General features: G+C 41.5%; 2 protein-coding genes across 4 annotated transcripts in view; one reads left to right on the top strand and one right to left on the bottom strand.

Moving 5' to 3' along the window:
- Positions 1 to 6,790, top strand: part of NDUFAF7 (NADH:ubiquinone oxidoreductase complex assembly factor 7) — a 13,350-nt gene extending 6,560 nt beyond the window's left edge. For both annotated transcript variants that reach the window (XM_032805171.2, XM_032805170.2), the window contains exons 6-10: positions 28 to 86; positions 851 to 964; positions 3,133 to 3,276; positions 3,668 to 3,841; positions 5,314 to 6,790. In XM_032805171.2, coding sequence (XP_032661062.1) covers positions 28 to 86; positions 851 to 964; positions 3,133 to 3,276; positions 3,668 to 3,841; positions 5,314 to 5,529 — 707 coding nt within the window. In that variant the 3' untranslated portion in view covers positions 5,530 to 6,790. The remainder of the gene's footprint in view (positions 1 to 27; positions 87 to 850; positions 965 to 3,132; positions 3,277 to 3,667; positions 3,842 to 5,313) is intronic.
- Positions 6,791 to 7,250: 460 nt separating this feature from the next.
- PRKD3 (protein kinase D3) overlaps positions 7,251 to 19,609 on the bottom strand; it is an 89,495-nt gene continuing 77,136 nt past the window's right edge. For both annotated transcript variants that reach the window (XM_032805169.2, XM_032805168.2), the window contains 3 exons: positions 15,981 to 16,248; positions 12,238 to 12,323; positions 7,251 to 11,279 (listed from right to left, as the gene is read on the bottom strand). In XM_032805169.2, coding sequence (XP_032661060.1) covers positions 11,106 to 11,279; positions 12,238 to 12,323; positions 15,981 to 16,248 — 528 coding nt within the window. In that variant the 3' untranslated portion in view covers positions 7,251 to 11,105. The remainder of the gene's footprint in view (positions 11,280 to 12,237; positions 12,324 to 15,980; positions 16,249 to 19,609) is intronic.

Here is a 19,609-nt window from a genome sequence, read left to right as displayed (position 1 = left end):
TTTTTTTTTTTTTTTTTTTTTAAACAGGTACCAGCTTTTATTTAGCACATGAATTTTTTGATGCCTTGCCAATACATAAATTTCAGGTACATCTAGAAGCCCATTGTATGTGACTTTCTGTTTGAGATGTGTGGTACATCTCTAACTCAATATAACACTGTCCTTGGGAGCCAAAAAATCTTACCGTGTTATAGGTGAAATTGTATTTTATTGAACTTTCTTTGATCCACGGGAGTGCGCAGCCCCGCCTCCCCCGGAGCACGGCTTTACCGCGTTATAGCCAAATTTGTGTTATATCTAGGTAGCGGTGTATATGGAAGAATAAAACCCATTACCAAGCCAGACTGGGGCTTGTTTACTAACCCCACCGCTTACAGAAATATATATTAAATTGTAATTGAAGAAAAATTAGATTGAAAAGATACTATGTTGCATGTATGTTTTATTGAACAAATAAAAAAAGACTTCTAAGGTTTTAGGAGAAACTTAAATCTTTCCAGATTCTTATGGGAATAGGTTGCTTAGATCACTTGAATAAAATTCTGGAGCTGGGTGTTTTATATGAATTTGGCAATAACATGCCAACTCTTAAACTTACTCCTTCATGGATGTACTTAAGCCTGCATTCATTGACCTTCAGAGCATTCTACCAGACCAATTTCCCAGGCTTCCCCTAAAGGCAGTTGGCTGTGGGTTTTGGTCCAATGTACATTTGATATGGTTATAAAAATATATAAGCATCTCTGTGTTTTGATAAATCTTTAGTTAAATCTAATAGATACATAGGCTAATGAGTTCTGATGGACTACAGTTTGGAACATCAAATAAATATTTGTGGTTTATTAAATAGAGAACAGAAAAAGGATGGCGTGAAATGTTGATTGATATAGATCCAGAAGCTCCTGACCAACTGCGGTTTGTTCTGGCACCATCTACCACGCCTGCTACAGAACACTTCATACAGGTACGATTGTGTCTACCTGAATTACATCAGATTAGCACTGCCCTACTCTTTCAAGCATCTGGTTATTATTGGCTCTTCAGTTATTTCTGTGATTTCCAGAACATCTTCATCTGAGAATCTACTACTTCATACTGTATCACCGGGTGAGTGTGTTAGCCTCATATAAATCACTGCACAGTTTTAAGTTTTATTGTTTCAGGAAAAATGTTGAGCGTTGCTCCTCATGAGTAATAAGTAGGAGCATTTAATAGTTACAAAACCTTACCCTCAACCTACTTCTCCTTTTCCAAATGTAATGCTGGCTGTGACGGTGCTTGCAAAAAAGGGTTTGCTCATGTGAATGTTTAAGCTGGTACGTCTTTGTGAAGTTAGTAGCAATAACTCTAATGCATTGTGTTGTTTGGTTTTCATTACAGTAGCTCTTGGCCCCCTTCTGTGAAGTGCTGCACATACACCTCCTAAAAGACAATTCCTGCCCTAGAGAGCTTACACTATCAGGTCCTGATCCTGACAAGTCTTGGAGGTGCTTAACTTTATGCACTCTGAGTGGGGTTCAATTGGACTACACGTAGGGCATAGAGTTGAACACATGCACCAGTCTTTGCGGAGCTGGGGCCTAAATAGACAAAGTATCAGTTTACAGATGGGGATCTGAGGCAGAGGGACACAAAATGCTAAACAGGAAATCTTTGGCAGAGCCGGCACTTGAAACCAAACTTTGAGGCCCAGGCTAGCATGTTACCCCCAAAACCATCCCTCCCTGTCACTGGCTCTGATTCAGCAAAGCTTTTAAGCATGTTGGTGGTACTTGCCAGTACATATTAATCCTGTAAGTCCTCCTTTGAATATTAATTTCATTTACATGTTAACTATTCTCTCAGTCTTTACGGTACTGAGTGTGTATTTGAATATTAAGTTTAGAATGTTAGTCCATAACCTGTGAGTGACCATATTCAGCAATTTCTTATGATTGACCATTAGACTATAATCCATCCTGGCCCCTCCAAGTCTCTGGGAAAATAGATGTCCAGGAAAGAGAGCCCCTCAAATTACCAAAAGTGTCTACAGAATATAAGAAGGATTGCTTGATTGATAGGAACAACTGTTATTGCAGATGCTTTCTGCAATGATGAAACAGAGGTCAATTAAAAGATGTTTTTGGCAATGGCTGGTTGTCCTAGCTGCTAGAAATAATGATCAGATAAGAATTCTGTTTTTGCTTATCAGTCTTGTAACAAAGATACAATAACTGAAAACCTTAACATATGGCAAAATCAATCATGGGGAAAGTATTTTTCCATACACAAAATGGGTTTCTTTGTCTCACACCTTATGAAAAATAGGTTGGAGAATGCAAAACTACTGTTATCTCACCAGTTTCAGAAGGGAGAAAGAGGCAGAGGCCAACTCTTTACTTTATGCCAAGGGTAATAATGTATCTCTTCGTTCTGTATTATGTATTGCATAGTGCTGTAGTAATCTGATTAATAAATAATCTTTGATTAAATTCCATTTGATCCTGTTATTTGACAGTCTTGAATCATTAAATTCAGAGGTGCAACAGTATGCTTCAGTGTTCTGCTGAAATGGGGTTAGATATGCCCCTTACAATATTTAAGTGATAACTGCGTTTTTCTAAACTAGGGTCAGCTTTTAAAAACAAAGCTACATTTTCTGAGTGAAGCAAAACTTCCAACTTAAAACTACTTACAAAAATATTTTTGGATTAAGACCATAAGGCGAGACATTTCGTCTGAGGAGGTCCTTTGAGAGAGAGATAGCTGAAGTAGTATTTTCAGCCTCCAGTTAGAATGGCATAGTAATGACAATCTGATGCTAGTATTCATTTTCACTGGAGAATTTTCCTCGTAACACTCTGGGGCGGGTAGATGGGGAAGTTGAATTACAGTGGGTTTTTTCCACTACTTCTCTATCATCACAATACACTTCCCATATAAATTATTAACTGAAGAAAGTATTGGCCAAAACCAGCTCAAGAAACTGCTAGGGTAACCTAGAGCAGATGAATATGGGGTATGATCCATGTATGACAAAACAATCTGAAAACAGGTACAAGACAGAGGAACTAAAATTTTTTTTTTTTGCTCCAAATCAGCTCGTTACTTTGTGTGCTGATTTATGCATTTAATCCTTACATCCTGCATTAGAGTAAAGAAGTAAGAGATCATGTGGAAGTATGTCCTGATGCTGGCATCCTCATTCAGAGACTTGCCTGTCGTATTCAAGAGGATGGGGGAGCTGCACTGATTGCTGATTATGGTCACAATGGAAATAAGACTGACACTTTCAGGGTAAGTTTGATAGTTGAAATGCTCAGTTATCTTTCACTCCTTACTGCATAAGTAGATCCATGACTATAGAAAGTAGCCAAAGTTCTGAAAGGTCTTCCTTGGGTGAATTTCTATGACTAAAAGCTATTAACCTCCTTACTATGAAGCAGTCAGAGAAACTACTTTTGTGAAGGGCTATTTACACAAGTAGAAGTTGCAGAATTGGGCTCTAAATAAATATGGGGGGCCCTTGATTCTATCATCAGTGAGTTTTTGTTTATGCAACTGGAGAAAGTAAACTTAACACATAATTTGCCTGTCAGGTCTTATTCCTTCTGGTACTTTTGGCCTAAAGACAGACTGCCACCTACGTTTGCACTGGCTTAAGTTAGCTTGTAACTTCATTTTTCAGAGTTTCCGCAGTCACGAACTTCATGATGCATTAATAGCTCCAGGGACAGCAGATCTGACAGCAGATGTTGACTTCAGCTATCTCCGAACCATGACACAGGGAAGAGTAGCCACGTTGGGACCGCTAAAGCAACATGAATTCTTAAAGAATATGGGCATTGATGTCCGGCTGCAGGTAGGGTCTAGTGATTGCATGTAGACACTATTACTCATGCACACACACCTCATAATGGCATAGAGAGTACATTTGTAAAGTTTGGACGATACCAAGCTGGGAGGGGTTGCAAGTGCTTTGGAGGATAGGATTAAAAATGGTCTGGACAAACGCAAAGTACTCCACTTAGGAAGGAACAATTAAAATGGGAAATGACTTTCTAGGAAGGAGGATTGTGGAAAGGGATCTGGGGGTCATAGTGGATCACAAGCTAAATATGAATCAAGAGTGTAACACTGTTGCAAAACAAAGCAAACATCATTCTGGATGTCTTAGCAGGAATATTGTAAACAAGACAAGAGAAGTAATTCTTCCCCTCTACTCTGTGCTGATTAGGCCGCAACTGGAGTCTTGTGTCCAGTTCTGGCCACCACATTTCAGGAAAGATGTCAACACACTGGCGAAAGTCCAGAGAAGGGCAACAAAAATGATTAAAGGTCTAGAAAACATGACCTATGAGGGAAGATTGACAACATTGGATTTGTTTAGTCTGGAGAAGAGAAAACTGAGGAGACATAAGTTTTCAAGTACATAGAAGGTTGTTACAAGGAGGAAGGAGAAAAATTGTTGTTCTTAACCTCTGAGGCTAGGACAAGAAGCAATGGGCTTAAATTACAGCAAGGGCGGTTTAGGTTAGACATTAGGAAAAACTTCCTAATGGTCAAAGTGGTTAAGCACTGGAATAAATTGCCGAGGGAGGTTGTGGGATCTCCATCATTGGGGATTTTTAAGAGCAAGTTGGACAAACACCGGTCAGGGATGGTCTAGATCAGGGGTCGGCAACTTTTCAGAAGTGCTGTGCCGAGTCTTCATTTAGTCACTCAATAATTTAAGGTTTCGCGTGCCAGTAACACATTAACATTTTTAGAAGGTCTCTTTCTATAAGTCTGTAATATAGAACTAAACTATTGTTGTATGTAGAGTAAATAAGGTTTTTAAAATGGTTAAGAAGCTTCACTTAAAATTAAATTAAAATGCAGAGCCCTCCTGACTGGCGGCCAGGACCAGGGCAGTGTGAGTGCCACTGAAAATCAGCTTTCGTGCCGCTTTCAGCACCCGTGCCATAGGTTGCCTACCCTTGGTCTAGATAATACTTAGCCCTGCCATGAGTGCAGGGGACTGGACTAGATGACCTCTCAAGCATATGATTCTGTGCTTCTGCTACAATGAGCATTCATTAAAAGTAGGTTTTATGTAAAAACCTTCTTGTTTCTATCTACTGTCACTTGGTTGCAAGTTTTATTAAAATTTAATTTTTAATTATGATCTGCAATCAATGGTGTTTTATATTTTATATGCCATTCAGTATAAGGCCCATTTGGATCTCACCAGTTATACACAGATTCTGGTCTCCTGATCTTCCTAGTGTAGAAGGGTTATTTGTGGGAGAGGAGGAACAGGAGTAAAGGTATAATGAACACTGTTTCTTGCAGGTGCTATTGCAAAATTCAAGTGACAAGGCAATGCACAAACACTTGCTTCAAGGCTATGACATGTTAATGAATCCTAAGAAAATGGGAGACCGCTTTCATTTTTTTGCCCTGCTGCCTCATCAGAGACTTGCACATTCTGATCAGAAAGTGAATCTACGACACTCAAAATCTCTTTCTGCAACTGTTGCTGGATTTGGTGAACTTGTCTGGAAGTAAAGCCAAAGATTAGATACTGTATAATTGATGGGAGCCTGCCAGCAACTATTAAAGTCACAGTAAGGAAAATAAATATGTAAAACTATAAAATGCATAGACTTCAAGAAAATAAACTTTTCTTGTAATCGATCACTTGTCTGTATGCAACCAGGATTTATTTAACCGGGTTATGCACTGTCTTTGTGCTGATGTACAAGCATTGGAAATGTACCCTTGTTCTGGCCTGCTATTTCCCCAGACAGCTTCTTTGTGCCTTCATCTTAGGAATATACCTGTGGTTTCCTTGGAACCTGAGGCAGAATCGAAGGCTGAAAGATTTCTCCCCAGATTCTCAATGATTTCCCTGGTTACACCCCTCTTAACTTCAGCCCTCCATTACACCTCAAACAGGCTGCAGTGATAAATCTATATGATTATCTGTTGTGGATAACTGGGCTACTGTAATTGACTAGAATGACCTGTGTATAAGCTAACATCAAACTGAACAAATTTCAGCAGAAAGGTATACACAGTAAATGAGAGCAAACTGTTCCAGTGGATTTTTACTTTTAACACTTAGATTGTGAATGACATACCTGTGAAATCAGGTTTTACTGTACTTATTAGTTGACGTACAGCCACAATCACGGACTGCAGGGGTGCCCAACAGCCCACCAGAGCATTTCCTAAGACCTGGGGCCTGCTTCAACACAATACTGACAGCCAATGCAGTGTAAACTAAAATGATGTAAACATAACACTAATGATTTCTTGTTTTTAAATAGGTTGTTTCTATGTACAGTATTGTCTAAATATTCGTGAAACAAGCAGAACTTAAATACAAATCAATAGAGGTGACTGTAAATCTTATTGAAATATGTTGAATACTTTGACCCACCCAAGGTTGTGTGTAGGGTTAGATGGCCCTCCTGTGTAATAAGGTTGAGCACCACTGACGTAGTGGACAAAAAAGGTTAATTACTACAGTCCCCCCAGGAGTCTCACTTCTCCTTTCCTGGGAGAAAGCTGACACACTTCTATGGTTGGAATTTTCTCAGAGCAGCTGGTCCAGGGCAGAATGAAAATGTTGCCTTCTAAGGCACCCATGTATCTATGTAGGTGGTATCAACTGCAACAAAGGGTTAGGTGAATAAATCACTTTACCATAAAAGGTTTACATTGTACAGCCAGTAAATAGTATTCATTTGGCCACATTTTCTTACTGCTTGCTACATTCTGGGTATACTTTTAACAGTAAAGTTACATTCATGCTGCAACGGAATACACCTTGGTATGTTTATTTTCCTTTTGACACTATTTTAGGGCTTACACTGTTACTGCCTATTCTGTAAGAATTTAAACACAAACGAGGAATGACTAGGTGAACAAGAGGTAGCTGAACTATGACAGTTCTAGAAGGTGAAAGTAAAATTGCGTAACAACTTTGGCTATTAAGAGATACTATCAAGAGATATCATACTTGACCTACATTAACATTGTTTGATGTAATAAGACATTTGGGGAATGTCCTGTGGATTCTAAACATGTATATTTGTTTAAAACCCAGCACTCCTTGTCAGTAATTCTGTTAATCATTTTGAAAGATCTAGGGAGAGGGGGCAGGACACTCTTGGCAGCAGCCGTGCTCACATCAGTGATCCCAGCACACAAACAAGTTGTTTTCAAGGACATTTTAACACAGGGGAAGGAAGAGAATCCATGTAACTGGCGGACAACAAATCTGATAGGGAAATAAATTTTATTTTCAAGCTTAGAGGATATTTACAAACAATGGGATGTATAAAAATATAAAAAGTACTTGACAGTGTTGTTTTGAGGCTACAAATTTTACTTGAGCTTTTTCTAGCATCAACAAAGCACTATTTCTTGCGTGAATGCAACTTCTTAATTCAAAACAGGTTAATGATTACGTAGCATTGGAGCAACTGATTATTATTATAACTCCAGGTTCTTAGTCCGTGACTTAAAGCTTAAAATTTAATAGAAAAGGTTTTAGGCTTTCATTAAAAAAGTTAGAGTGCAAGCTGTGCAATTCATTTCAGGGCTTGTAAAATGTGTGTGATAACTATCAGAGTAATACAAATGTTCCAGTTATTTTTAATCTTAAGCTTCAAGCCACAACAGGGTGTGTATTGCTACAGTACTGGCCCGTGCCATAGGTGTTCTGAGGCTTGAAGTAGTTGACTCATCTTAATAGTGTATCAGTGATCCAGGAATGCACATGCTTAATTTATTGCTATTAGAATATGGCTACTTAATTCTAAAATTCATTAGTTTTAAAATCATGGGTGAGGTTTTTAAACATATCTTACTTCTATGGAATTCGTTGTAGAAGGATTAGACAAAAGGGCAACAAATTTGGAGCACACTTTTACTTCTAATTTGAATAAGAATATTTCCAGTGTATTGAGGGAGGGGAAATCAACTTCCACTACCTGCTTCTAACCCCAGGAGTCCAAATGGCATTGTGCTCCAAAGTCAATTTCAATTCTCATTTTGTTTTTAAACCTAAATTGAGAATACTGAATAGGTCTTATTTTGTGTGTTGAAATAGAAACAGACTTCACAGGGGGTGGAGGGAGGACAGTTAGGCCTCTTCATTCCATGGATACAACCCTCTCCTCCAATCCTAAAAACATAAGAACGGCCATACTAGGTCAAACCAAGGGTCCATCTAGCCCAATATCCTGTCTTCTGACAGTGGCCAATGCCAGGTGCCCCAGAGGGAATTAATAGAACAGGTAATCATCAAGTGATCCATTCCCAGCTTCTGGCAAACAGAAGTCCTGAAATGCCTCAACTCAGAAATGTTTGAAAGTCCAACCATGTCTGAAGCATTACAGCCATAAGAGGCCCGGTACCCATATTTCAGAGGTGCTAGAGAAATTATGGCAGCTAGAAGCAAAAGTGTCACTTCCCTCTCCAAGCCTGGATGTGACAAACTTTACAGGAAATTAGGCCAACACTAAGCCAATGATTTCACAGGTGATCAGGCTATGAGGGATAGTTCAGTGGTTTGAGCATTGACCTGCTAAGCCCATGGTTGTGAGTTCAATCCTTGAGGGGGCCATTTAGGGAACAGGGGTAAAAATCTGTCTGGGGATTGATCCTGCTTTGAGCAGGGGGTTGGAGTAGATGACCTCCTGATGTCCCTTCCAACCCTGATATTCTATGATACTTCAAAAGTTAAAACTACAATTGAATTAGCATACAAGCTGTTTCAGTACTTTCTGTGGAGGGACCAGTGCTGAAATCTCCCCTCAGTGAGGCTGCAAGGTTAAGAGGGCAGATTCTGTCTGCTACTACAATTCCTTTATACTCTTCCAGCACCATAAAAGGGAAAGGACAATCCCCTGGAGAAGTCCCCGAATGCAGGAGTGGTATGGGCAGCTCTATGCCAACCCCCTGCATAAATCTCAGATTAGGGGCATGGCAAGGCAAGAGTGCATCAGGGTGGAATGGCCAGAAGGCTTTGACATTGGTGGTTGGAGGGATTCTGCCAAACATTAGAGCAGTCCCAGGAGTAGGCTAGTATCCCAGATGTGCAAAGATGGCATCTTGTATTTCCTGCTGGCCAAGGTATAGTACAGAACCTGGCCTTAAGTTTTTAGTTGCTAACAGCCTAGATACCTATAAAATGCAGCAGCTAAGCAAGCAGAAAGAGAGTCGATTATGGGTCCTGTTCTTCCCTCAGATATATTTAGGCAGTTTCCACCCAACTTCACTGCCAGTTCACTTATATATCTAAGAGCAGCTGACAACTCTGAAGCAATCATGAAAAATCTTCATGAAAATGCATCAATCCGGGCTCAAAAGTCTACTCACCCACCCTGATTTTGAGAATTACAATTAAAAATATTTTAGTCAGCCTACAAAAACGTTACCTCACCTAGAAGAGTAAGGAGACCCCAAAGGCTTCAATTACCTTTGCAGCTGAAACCTACAATATTTACATTTTAAAAAAAACATAAGGACACTACCCAAAGCCAAGTTATTAGCAAGTTAGACCTATCTGGGAGATGCACAGCCTTGCATCAACTCCCAATAATACATGGCTGAAATTTCATCAGAAACTCACAACTTTAAGTAAATGGAGGCCTCGATTTAATATAGCAGACATAAGGCCTTCTTCTTGAAACATGGCCGACTTTAACTGCCAAACTATCTTCCTGCACTATCACTTCAGAAGGAAACTTCTGCTTCCCTCTCCATTTGGCCACAGTTCTCAAGATGAGGCAGGGTATGTTTAAATGGAAGTTTCTATTAAGAAGCTGAATTAAGAGTTGTTTTAGAACGCCTAATTCAGTTTCATAATCTGTAAAGTTTAGGAAGTGGGGAAGGGGTGGAATTGCAGGTTTAAGACTGGAAGGCTGAAATAGGAGGCAATGCCTCTTCCTCCTGTTAGTTCATGAATCCAGCTGCCCTGTTGGCAACAGTTTGTGGTGCAACAGCCCCTTTAACTCATGCTCAATTTTGATTTTTTCAACAGGACTCCTAATTTAGTTTGTTCAATAGAAAATGAGGATCGAGAGTAGCTATCAGGCCACAAACTACTGCAGACAGGCTGAGTCTGGGGAACATAAAATGAACATAAAATATGTATTTCAAAGTTACTCAAATCAGTAGAAGAAAAATGTTTATATTTTTTTTTTTACTATTTTGCATATCCTACTAGAAACTAATTTTTCCACAGTGGAAGGATATGCTACATAAAAGTGTGTATGCTATTTGTGCATTATTTTGGTGATTTTAAGACAAAATGCCTTTGGTACACACCAAAGACACATCCCAATCTTGCATATTAATGCACACCCTGTTGTGGTTTATTGCTCTATTGTAACAGACGATGTTGAGGGCTACCACAGCTTTTTGATTGTCAGCATTCAACAGAAATATGAAACCCGGTGTTACTATCTTATCTCAGACATCTGGAGAAAGATCTTTCAATTCTACCAGGGCAAAGAAAGTCAAGCGTTCAGCTGCTTAAAAGAGCATCAAATGAGCATGTTCCTTTACCCTAATTGTTTTAGCATACCTGTCAAACATTCAGTCTTTTAAATTAGTCCTAATCCAGCATTTTCTGTTGTGATTTGGTCAAAGTTTATGGTTTTGATTTCTTTTTACAGCCTCTTTCCACAATGTACAAACTAGGAAAGTGGAGATGTATCTAAATACCAGAAAACAGTACTCTATGGCTTAGTAAATACGGGACTAGGAAACCATAAAAAAAAATTGTTTCGTTATTGCATAGGCTACAAAAAACACAGAAAATGCACACCATGCATTCAGTCTGTATGCATTACACCTCGGTAACATCGTCCATAACCATACAGCTAGTGAAATGTTACCCAAGTTGCTTATCCCATTGCCAGATCACATTTCATAGTTCAAGAAATTAGAGATGAAGAAAAACTTGTTAGGTCATTTTGCTCATCCACCTGCCAGTGCAGGATCCTTCATGGTTTTGTAGATTGAATCATCTGAACAACATGCAAAGAGCAATATCTGTCCAGAAAAGTATCTACATCAGTTTCTATCTGAAGCTCCCTTCTGTAATGAAGTTAGCATGGTGAATATTAAGGGTCCTCTTCCATATCATCTGGATTAGGGGCCATAATGAAATGTTTGGGGTACACAAGGTTGTGTTCATAAGCATGTTCTTCCCAGCGAGCATCATCACTCTCATGGGTAATGTAACGCTCTCCAATGCGAGTTTCAAACTCTCTAAGGTCAAGCCAAGTCTGATAATCCTTTAAAAAAATTAAGGTGAATTGTTTGTGAAACCCATGGCAGCAAAACAGTCATCAAAATCAAGTTAGCAATTCAATACTTTTACTTTAATATGACTAGGTGACTACAGTCAACAAGATATGGTGCAAACACAAACAGGATTAGGTTCACCTAAAGGGGCCTGAGTTGAAATTTACTGAAATCAGAGAGATTTAAGTATTACTACATACAATTTATGAAAATGTAATGATTCCACGACAGACATTTTTCAGATATATGTAAAAATGCTGTCCTTACAGTGGAAATACTAATTCCATCAAATAATTGAGTGGGTTTTCCATCAGAGTTCTCTTGTCTGTGTGCAAAATTGTGAGATTATGTAGTTGTCAGAGATCAGAAAGTAAAAGGCTCCCGAGTGAAAACTGAATCAACACTTTCCTTCTACAAACACACTTCACCTCATCTTGCTGCTTCTAAAATGAGTCATGGTATACATTCTGCGTTCATTCTCTACTTGAGAACAAATAGCTTCTCACTCTGCCATGTATTTCAAGTGGAGTTGAGTGTTGATAATTGGCAATACTAAGGGAATGAACTCTCCACACCACTGCCAGATAGACAGTAAAGACTAAAAACAGAGAGAAAAATTAACAGTATTGTAGAGAACAAGAGGGCAAGGTAAGATTCTGAAGGTCAGAGGGAAGGAACACATAATGAGATGGGCAGAATCCTAGAGGTGGGAAGGGGAGATAGGAAGGATGCAGCAGGTACGCATGGTCAATGAGGCTTGGTTCTCTCTCATACTAGATTAATTCTAGTTGCCTTCTTCATGGATGTCCATTGTAAGATATTTTCATAATGTTGCAGTAAAAACAATCTTTACAAAGCCTCTGAGCTACTTAATTTAAAATGTGATTCACTTAAAGGACACAGTTATACGCTGCTTTTATAGAAAATAAGGCGGGCAATAGCTCTTACCTGTAGCCAGGGGTGACTAAGAGATTTGTCAACACTGTAACGCTTTCTCATCTTCACTTGAAGCAAATTATTTATTAAATCAATGGCTGGGGTGGGGGAAAAGCCACAGAACAAACAAATTATCAACAGTTCTACAGTATAAATACAAATCTGTCATCTCCAATGTAGTTTACATGTAACTCTGAAATTTAAGTGTTACCTAAAATATATACACAATGTATACTGTGTGAATCTTAGCCAAGCCAATGGTCTTTACAATATGTTTTAACTCGTGTTAGGAGAAAGCCAGAAAGTTAGTGTTTTGTTTGTTTTTAAAAAACACTACTCAAAACCGAGTTTACTGATTTACTCCAAATTGAGTTTATTGATTTCAGATTTACTGTTAAAAATAATGTACTAATGTGAGGGTAAAATCCTAGTCCGACTGAAGTCAAGGGAAGCTTTGCTAAAATTAGTCCTAAATTAAAAGGGGTAAAGTCTTCAAAATTACTGGGGTATTTAAGAACCTAGGTCTCATCAGAAGTCCATGAGATTTAGCCTCTTCAGCAAGTTAGGCTCTTTTGAAAATTTTATCTTACATCTTTTTAAAGTGCTCTCTCTTAACAGTAAGTTCCCACCATTACACACTACTGTCAGAGATCCCTCCAGGTCTTAAGTATATACACCACTTATTTTATTATCATCATAAATTTCACAGCTAGAGCTAGGCCCATGCTAAAACCCCAGGTCTGAACAACCTTGAAGTCTGCTAACATCTGGATCCAGATCTGAATATCTTCACTCACCCCTATTTCGTTATTGCACTGGACCAGAATGTTTGTATCCAGAATTCTAGTTATACATTTCTACCCCAATAGAACTCTGTCCTCGGGAACCAAAAAAAAATCTTACCGTGTTATATCGAACTTGCGTTGATCTGCCGGAGTGCACTGCCCCGCTCGCTTCCTTCCCCTCTCTGCCCCACCCCCCCCCGGAGCACTGCTTTACTGCGTTATATCCAAATTTGTGTTATATCGGGTCGCATTATATCAGGGTAGAGGTGTACGCATGCCTATATTTCAAACTATCAGTCCCAACATACAGCCATGCCAGATTTAACTTTCTAGTTTTCATGAAGAGTACACATCTTTACCTGCAGCCCACCACCTTCTACACCCAGCAGAAAAGTTACCTAAACCCACATTTGGTGAGTTCATACAATAAGCCATTATGTCAAGTTCTATCAACAGCTTTCTGAAATCTAGTTATATCTAGTGGTTCTCCCTTTTCTCTAGACCAATTGTTAAATGTAATCCCAGTTGACATTGTTTATCTTTCATAAATTCATGCTGGATCACACCTATTAGGTTAGCCTTTAACCAAAGGAGCAGAGAATCCTGTGGCACCTTATAGACTAACAGACGTTTTGGAGCGTGAGCTTTCGTGGGTGAATACCCACTTCGTCAGACGCAGGTAGTGGAAATTTCCAGGCCGGTATATATATGATAGCAAGCAAGCTAAGGATAACGAGGTTAGTTCAATCAGGGAGGATGAGGCCCTCTTCTAGCAGTAGAGGTGTGAAAACCAAGGGAGGAGAAACTGGTTCTGTAATTGGCAAGCCATTCACAGTCTTTGTTTAGTCCAGAGCTGATGGTGTCAATTGCAGGATGAACTGAAGCTCAGCAGTTTCTCTTTGAAGTCTGGTCCTGAGTTTTTTTGCTGCAGGATGGCCAACTTAAGGTCTGCTATAGTGTGGCCAGGGAGGTTGAGTGTTCTCCTACAGGTTTTGTATATTGTCATTCCTGATATCTGATTGTGTCATTTATCCTTTTCCGTAGTGGATGTTCCAGTTTGGGCGATGTACATAGCAAGGGGCATTGCTGGCATTAGATGGCGTACATTCATTGGTGATGACTCTTGTGCAGTGAATGAACCAGTGCATTGGGTATGGCTGATCTGGTTAGGTCCAGTGATGGTGTCGCTGGTGTAGATACGTGGCAGAGTTGGCATCGAGGTTTGTTGCATGGATTGGTTCCTGAGCTAGAGTTACTATGGTCGGTGTGCATTTGCTGGTGGAAATACGTTCAGTTGGCAGGTTGTCTGTGGCAAGGATTGCCTGCCACCCAAGGACCTGTGAAAGTGTGGATCATTGTCCAGGATGGGTGTAGATCCCTAATGATGCGTTGGAGGGGTTTTAGTGGGGCTGTATGTGAGGCCAGTGAGTCCTGTTGGTTTCTTCTTGGGTTTGTCTTGCAGTAGGAGGCTCTGGGTACACGTCTGGCTCTGTTGATCTGTTTCCTAATTCCTCTGCGGTTTTGTAGTTTTGAGAATGCTGGTGGAGATTTTGTAGGTGTGGTCTCTGTCTGAGGGTTAGAGCAGATGCGGTTGTACCTCAGTGCTTGGCTGTAGCAATGGATCGTGTGATGTGCCCGGGATGGAAGCTGGAGGCATGAAGGTAGTCATAGCGGGTCGGTAGGTTTTCGATATAGGGTGGTGTTATGTGACCATCACTTATTTGCACCGTTGGTGTCTAGAAGTGGACCTCCCGTGTAGATTGGTCCAGGGAGGTTGATGGTGGGGTGGAGTTGTTGAAATCATGTGGAATTTTTCTAGAGTCTCTTTCCCATGGGTCCAGATGATGAAGATGTCATCATGTAGCGTAGGTAGAGAAGGGGGAGTTGAGTGACGAGAGCTGAGGAAGCGTTGTTCCAGGTCACATAAAAATATTGGCATATTGTGGGCCATGCGGGTGCCCATAGCAGTGCCACTGATCTGGAGATATATTGTCATCAACTGAAATAGTTTGTGTGTGAGTATAAAGCACAGAGCTCAGCAGCCAGTTGTGCTGTGGCATCATCAGGATACTGTTCCTGACAGTTGTATTCCATCTGTGTGTGGGTGTTTGTGTAGAGAGCCTCACATCCATGGTGGCTAGGATGGTGTTTTCTGGGAGGTGACCAATGCATTGTAGTTTCCTCAGGAATCAGTTGTGTCACGGAGATAGCTGGGAGTGCTGGTGGCATAGGGTCTTGAGTAGAGAGTCCACTATCCAGACAGTCCTTCGTGAGAGTGCCAATGCCCGGATGATGGGGCATCCAGGTTTCCAGGTCTGGATCTGGGTAGTAGATAGAATAACCCTAGTCGGGTGCTCTAGGGTTGCTGATTTGTTCCGGTGATAGTTTAGGAGTGTCTAGTAGATGTGCAGTTTCTTAGTTGTATTCCTCAGTGGATCTGAAGGAAGTGGCTGTAGAATTTGGTATGGAGAGTGTCGGCGGCCTCCTTTTGGTAGTCAGACTTGTTTATGATGACAACAGCACCTCCTTTATCAGCCTCTGATGATAATGTCAGTGTGTTCTGAGGCTGTGGATGCATCGGTTCTTGCACGGACTTAGGTATATGAGGCAAGCGGTGTTGTTTTTCCACGATTTCTGCCTGTGCACGTCGGCGGAAGCATTCAATGTATAGGTCCAGACTGTCATTTCGACCCTCAGGAGGAATCCAACACCACGTAAGCTCACGCTCCAAAACATCTGTTAGTCTATAAGGTGCCACAGGATTCTCTGCTGCTTTTACAGATCCAGACTAACACGGCTACCCCTCTGATACTTTAACCAAAGGGTCATTCAGCTGTCAATTTTCACATTCCTGTCTGAATCAAACCCATAATGCAATTCAAAAATACCTGAATTCCAAAGAGTTAATGTATATAAAATGCTATAAAAAACAAGATCTCAAAAAGCAAAAGCTCTCTTGAATTTCTTTACCTTCACTAGAAATTTCCTTCCAGGGGTTTGGTGGATACATAAATGCTGCATTTTGGATTTGGTCATTTATATCTTCATCCTCATTAAATGGGAATGTACCACTAAGGCTCACATAGACAATTACTCCCACTGACCACATATCCAGAGAGCGATTGTAACCTTTACTCCGGAGCACCTCAGGAGCAAGGTAGGCAGGGGTTCCAACCACAGAGCGCCTGAAAGACTTTTCGCCTATGATGCGCGCAAAACCAAAGTCACACAGCTTCACCTGTAAATAAATACAGTACTGTTAACTGAAAAATCTCTGGTAGATCTCAGAGGAGCAACTGTCTAAACAAAAGTATGGTATCAGGCATTACATTTGCCATCATTTAATTATTGCTTGCACTGGACAAACTGAAGCAAAAAGCAATTAGTCCTATTCCTTCAATGAGGTCTCCCTTTACATACTTGACTTTGGAAACTTACTAGCAAACTGAAGAAAAAATAGTTAGTAACCTCTTCTGTAACTGCTGTTCTTCGAGATGTGTTACACTTCACTGCACATAGAATCATAGAATATCACGTTTGGAAGGGACCTCAGGAGGTCATCTAGTCCAACACGCTGCTCAAAGCAGGACCAATCCCTGGACAGATTTTTTGCCCCAGATCTCTAAATGGCCCCCTCAAGGATTGAACTCACAACCCTAGGTTTAGCAGGCCAATGCTCAAACCACTGAGCTATCCCGCCCCTATTTGTCTCAGTGTGGCACCTGTCAGGGCAACACATGCACCCTATGTTGCCTCGTGATAGCATAAAGCGTGGAGCCGCCCCACACCCTTTTGGTTCCTCCTTACTGGAGAGATTCTGTTACAGAGGGGAAGGGGGAGGGTCATAGAATAGACACGTACAACGCATCTCGAAGAACAACAGTTACAGAAGAGTTTTGTAACCATTTTGTCTTGCACACGTCCATTTCACTTCAGGTGATTCACAAGCAGCTCAGTCTGGAGGTGCATTTCAGAGTCTATCTGAAAAACAACTGAAGGACTACTTGTCCAAACTAGGCGTTGTCTCTGGAATGCTGAGATACAGAATAATGAGTTGTGAAGGTGTGTGCCAATAACCAAGTTGCAGTCCTACAAATGTCTGTTACAGGCACCTGAGCTAAAAAACCCGCAGAACTCCTGAGATCTTGCCAAGTGTGCTACTACCGGGCTTGTCAGGATTATGTTGGCAATGTCATAACACATATGCAAGAGGAAATCCATAATGAGATTCTCTGTGCTGAGACTAGAAGGGCCTTCATCCTGTCTGCAATTGCTAAAAATAGTTGGGATGACAACCTAAACAATTTGGTTATGTCCAAATAAATACCTAACGTCCTTCCGACATCCAAAGTATGGAATGTCTCTTCATCCTTATGAGATTGAGGTTTAGGAAAGAAAGTCGGTAAATTATATCACTTGATTGAGATGGAATTCTGATACTACTTTGGCACAGTTTTCAGATGTGGACGTAAACTTTGTCCTTATAAAAGGCTGTACAAGGAGGGTCAGCTACCAAGGCTTGTGATTCCCCCACTCTTCTCCCAGAGGTAACAGCTACCAGAAAGGCTACTTTCATGGACAGATTAAGTAAAGAGCAGGCTGCCATCAACTTCATTAACACCATATTTGAACCCTAGGGATATAACCACCTAGGCATATAACCTGTCCAGACCCTTTAAGAATACTGGATTAGAGAATACTGAGTGGTCAGTGATTGGAGAGTGGAAACTGGAGATAGCTCCCAGGTAAACCCGGATGGTACTAATGGACAGGCTTTGTTGTTTCAGGCAGAACAAGTAATCCAAGACATGGTGGAAAGAGGCCCAGACTGGAAAACATCTTTCTGCTATGACCATAAGGAAAACCATTTTCACTTCAACAGAAAAGTATTCGACTAGAAGGTTTTCTGCTATTCAGGAAGATGTTTTGTACATTCTCTGAATACTCTGCCTCTTAAGGCAGTAACTATGGACTATCCAAGCCATAAAACGGACAGCAGACAGGAGTCAACTGTGGTCCTGCAAGATCAGATTGGGTTCTGATGGTAGCATCAAAAGAGCCCTGACATAGAGGCTCTGCAGAATGGAGAAAAAATGGTTACCTACCTTTCATGACCGTTGCTCTTCGAGATGTGCTGCTCATGTCCATTCCATTCTAGGTGCGCGCATACCCACATGCCTGGTCGTCTGAGATTTTTGCCTTAGCGGTATCCGTAGGGTCAGCAGGGGCGCCCCCAGGAGTGCCATGCTCATGTGCTAGTATATTAGGTGCAGCAGATCTTACACCCTCCCAGTTCCTTCTTTCTGGAAACTCCAGCAGAGGGGCAGGACAATGGGTAATGGAATGGACACAAGCAACACATCTTGAAGAACAGTCATGAAAGATAGGTAACTGTTTTTTCTTCGAGTGCTTGCTCATGTCACTTCCATTCTAGGTGACTCACAAGCAGCGCCAGTGGAGGTGGGCTCAGAAATCACGGTCTTGCAGCACTGCCCTGCCAAACCCAGCATCATCCCAGACATGCTGGGTAAGCACATAATGGGACGCAATCATGTGGACAGACAACCAAGTAGCAGCTCTACAGATCTCTTGGATCGTCATCTGAGCCAAGAAGGCTGCTGATGACTAAGGCTGCGAGTCTGTCATGGAGATCATCGATTCTGTGACTTTCCATGGCCTCTGCAGCAACTACCGCCCCACTCCCCAGCAGCAGGAGGAGTCTGAGTGTGGGAGGGGGCTCAGGGCTGTGGGTTGGGGCGCAGGAGGGGATGAGGGCTCTGTGCGGCACTTAGCTTGGGACAGGGGGCACTCCCTGGAAGCAGTGACATCCCTTGGCTCCTAGGGAGAGGCACAGCCAGGAGGCTCTGCATGCTGTCTCTGCCTGCAGGTGCCGCCCCCTTAGCTCCCATTGGCTGCAGTTCCCAGCCAATAGGAGCTGTGGAGCCATCACTCAGGGAGGCAGTGTGCAGAGCTGCATGGCCAAGCCTCCACCTAGGAGCCGAGGGATGTCGCCACTTCTGGGGAGGCATGGAATCAGGTAGGGAGCCTGTCAGCTCCACCCACCCCTCCTTCCCCCAGCACCAGTGTTCCCTCCACCCCCCAAGATTTAGTCAGGGGTATATAGTACAAGTCATGGACAGGTCACGGGCCGTGAATTTTTGTTTACTCCCAATGATCTGTTCATGACTTTTACTAAAAATACCTGTGACTAAAACATAGCCTTACTGATGATGCTCGCTCTCTAGTCAAGAGAGCCTTGACTATTGCGGGTGGAGGTATATTCATTCGCTCATAGCAGTATCAGACGCAGGCTGTGATTCAAGACGAAATACTTTGAGCAAACACTGGGCGACCTTTCATCCTGTCTGACACCACAACAAACTGCTGTGTTGACTTGCGAAACAGCCTTGTCCTGTCAATATAGAAGGTCAGTGCCCTCCTGATGTCCAAGGCACGTAAACTTATACTCCTCCTCGGATTTATGGGGCTTCGAAATGAAGACCGGTAAGAAAATGACCTGGCCGGTATGAAACTGGGAAACTGGTAGGAACATAGGATCCAATTGCAGCCGCATCCAATCTTTGTAAAACACCGTATAG

The sequence above is a fragment of the Chelonoidis abingdonii genome, chromosome 3 (genome assembly GCF_003597395.2).
Source record: "Chelonoidis abingdonii isolate Lonesome George chromosome 3, CheloAbing_2.0, whole genome shotgun sequence".
Taxonomy (NCBI): Eukaryota; Metazoa; Chordata; order Testudines; family Testudinidae; genus Chelonoidis; species Chelonoidis abingdonii.
Note: the sequence above shows the minus strand (reverse complement) of the source record. Positions and strands in the feature narration are given on the sequence as shown.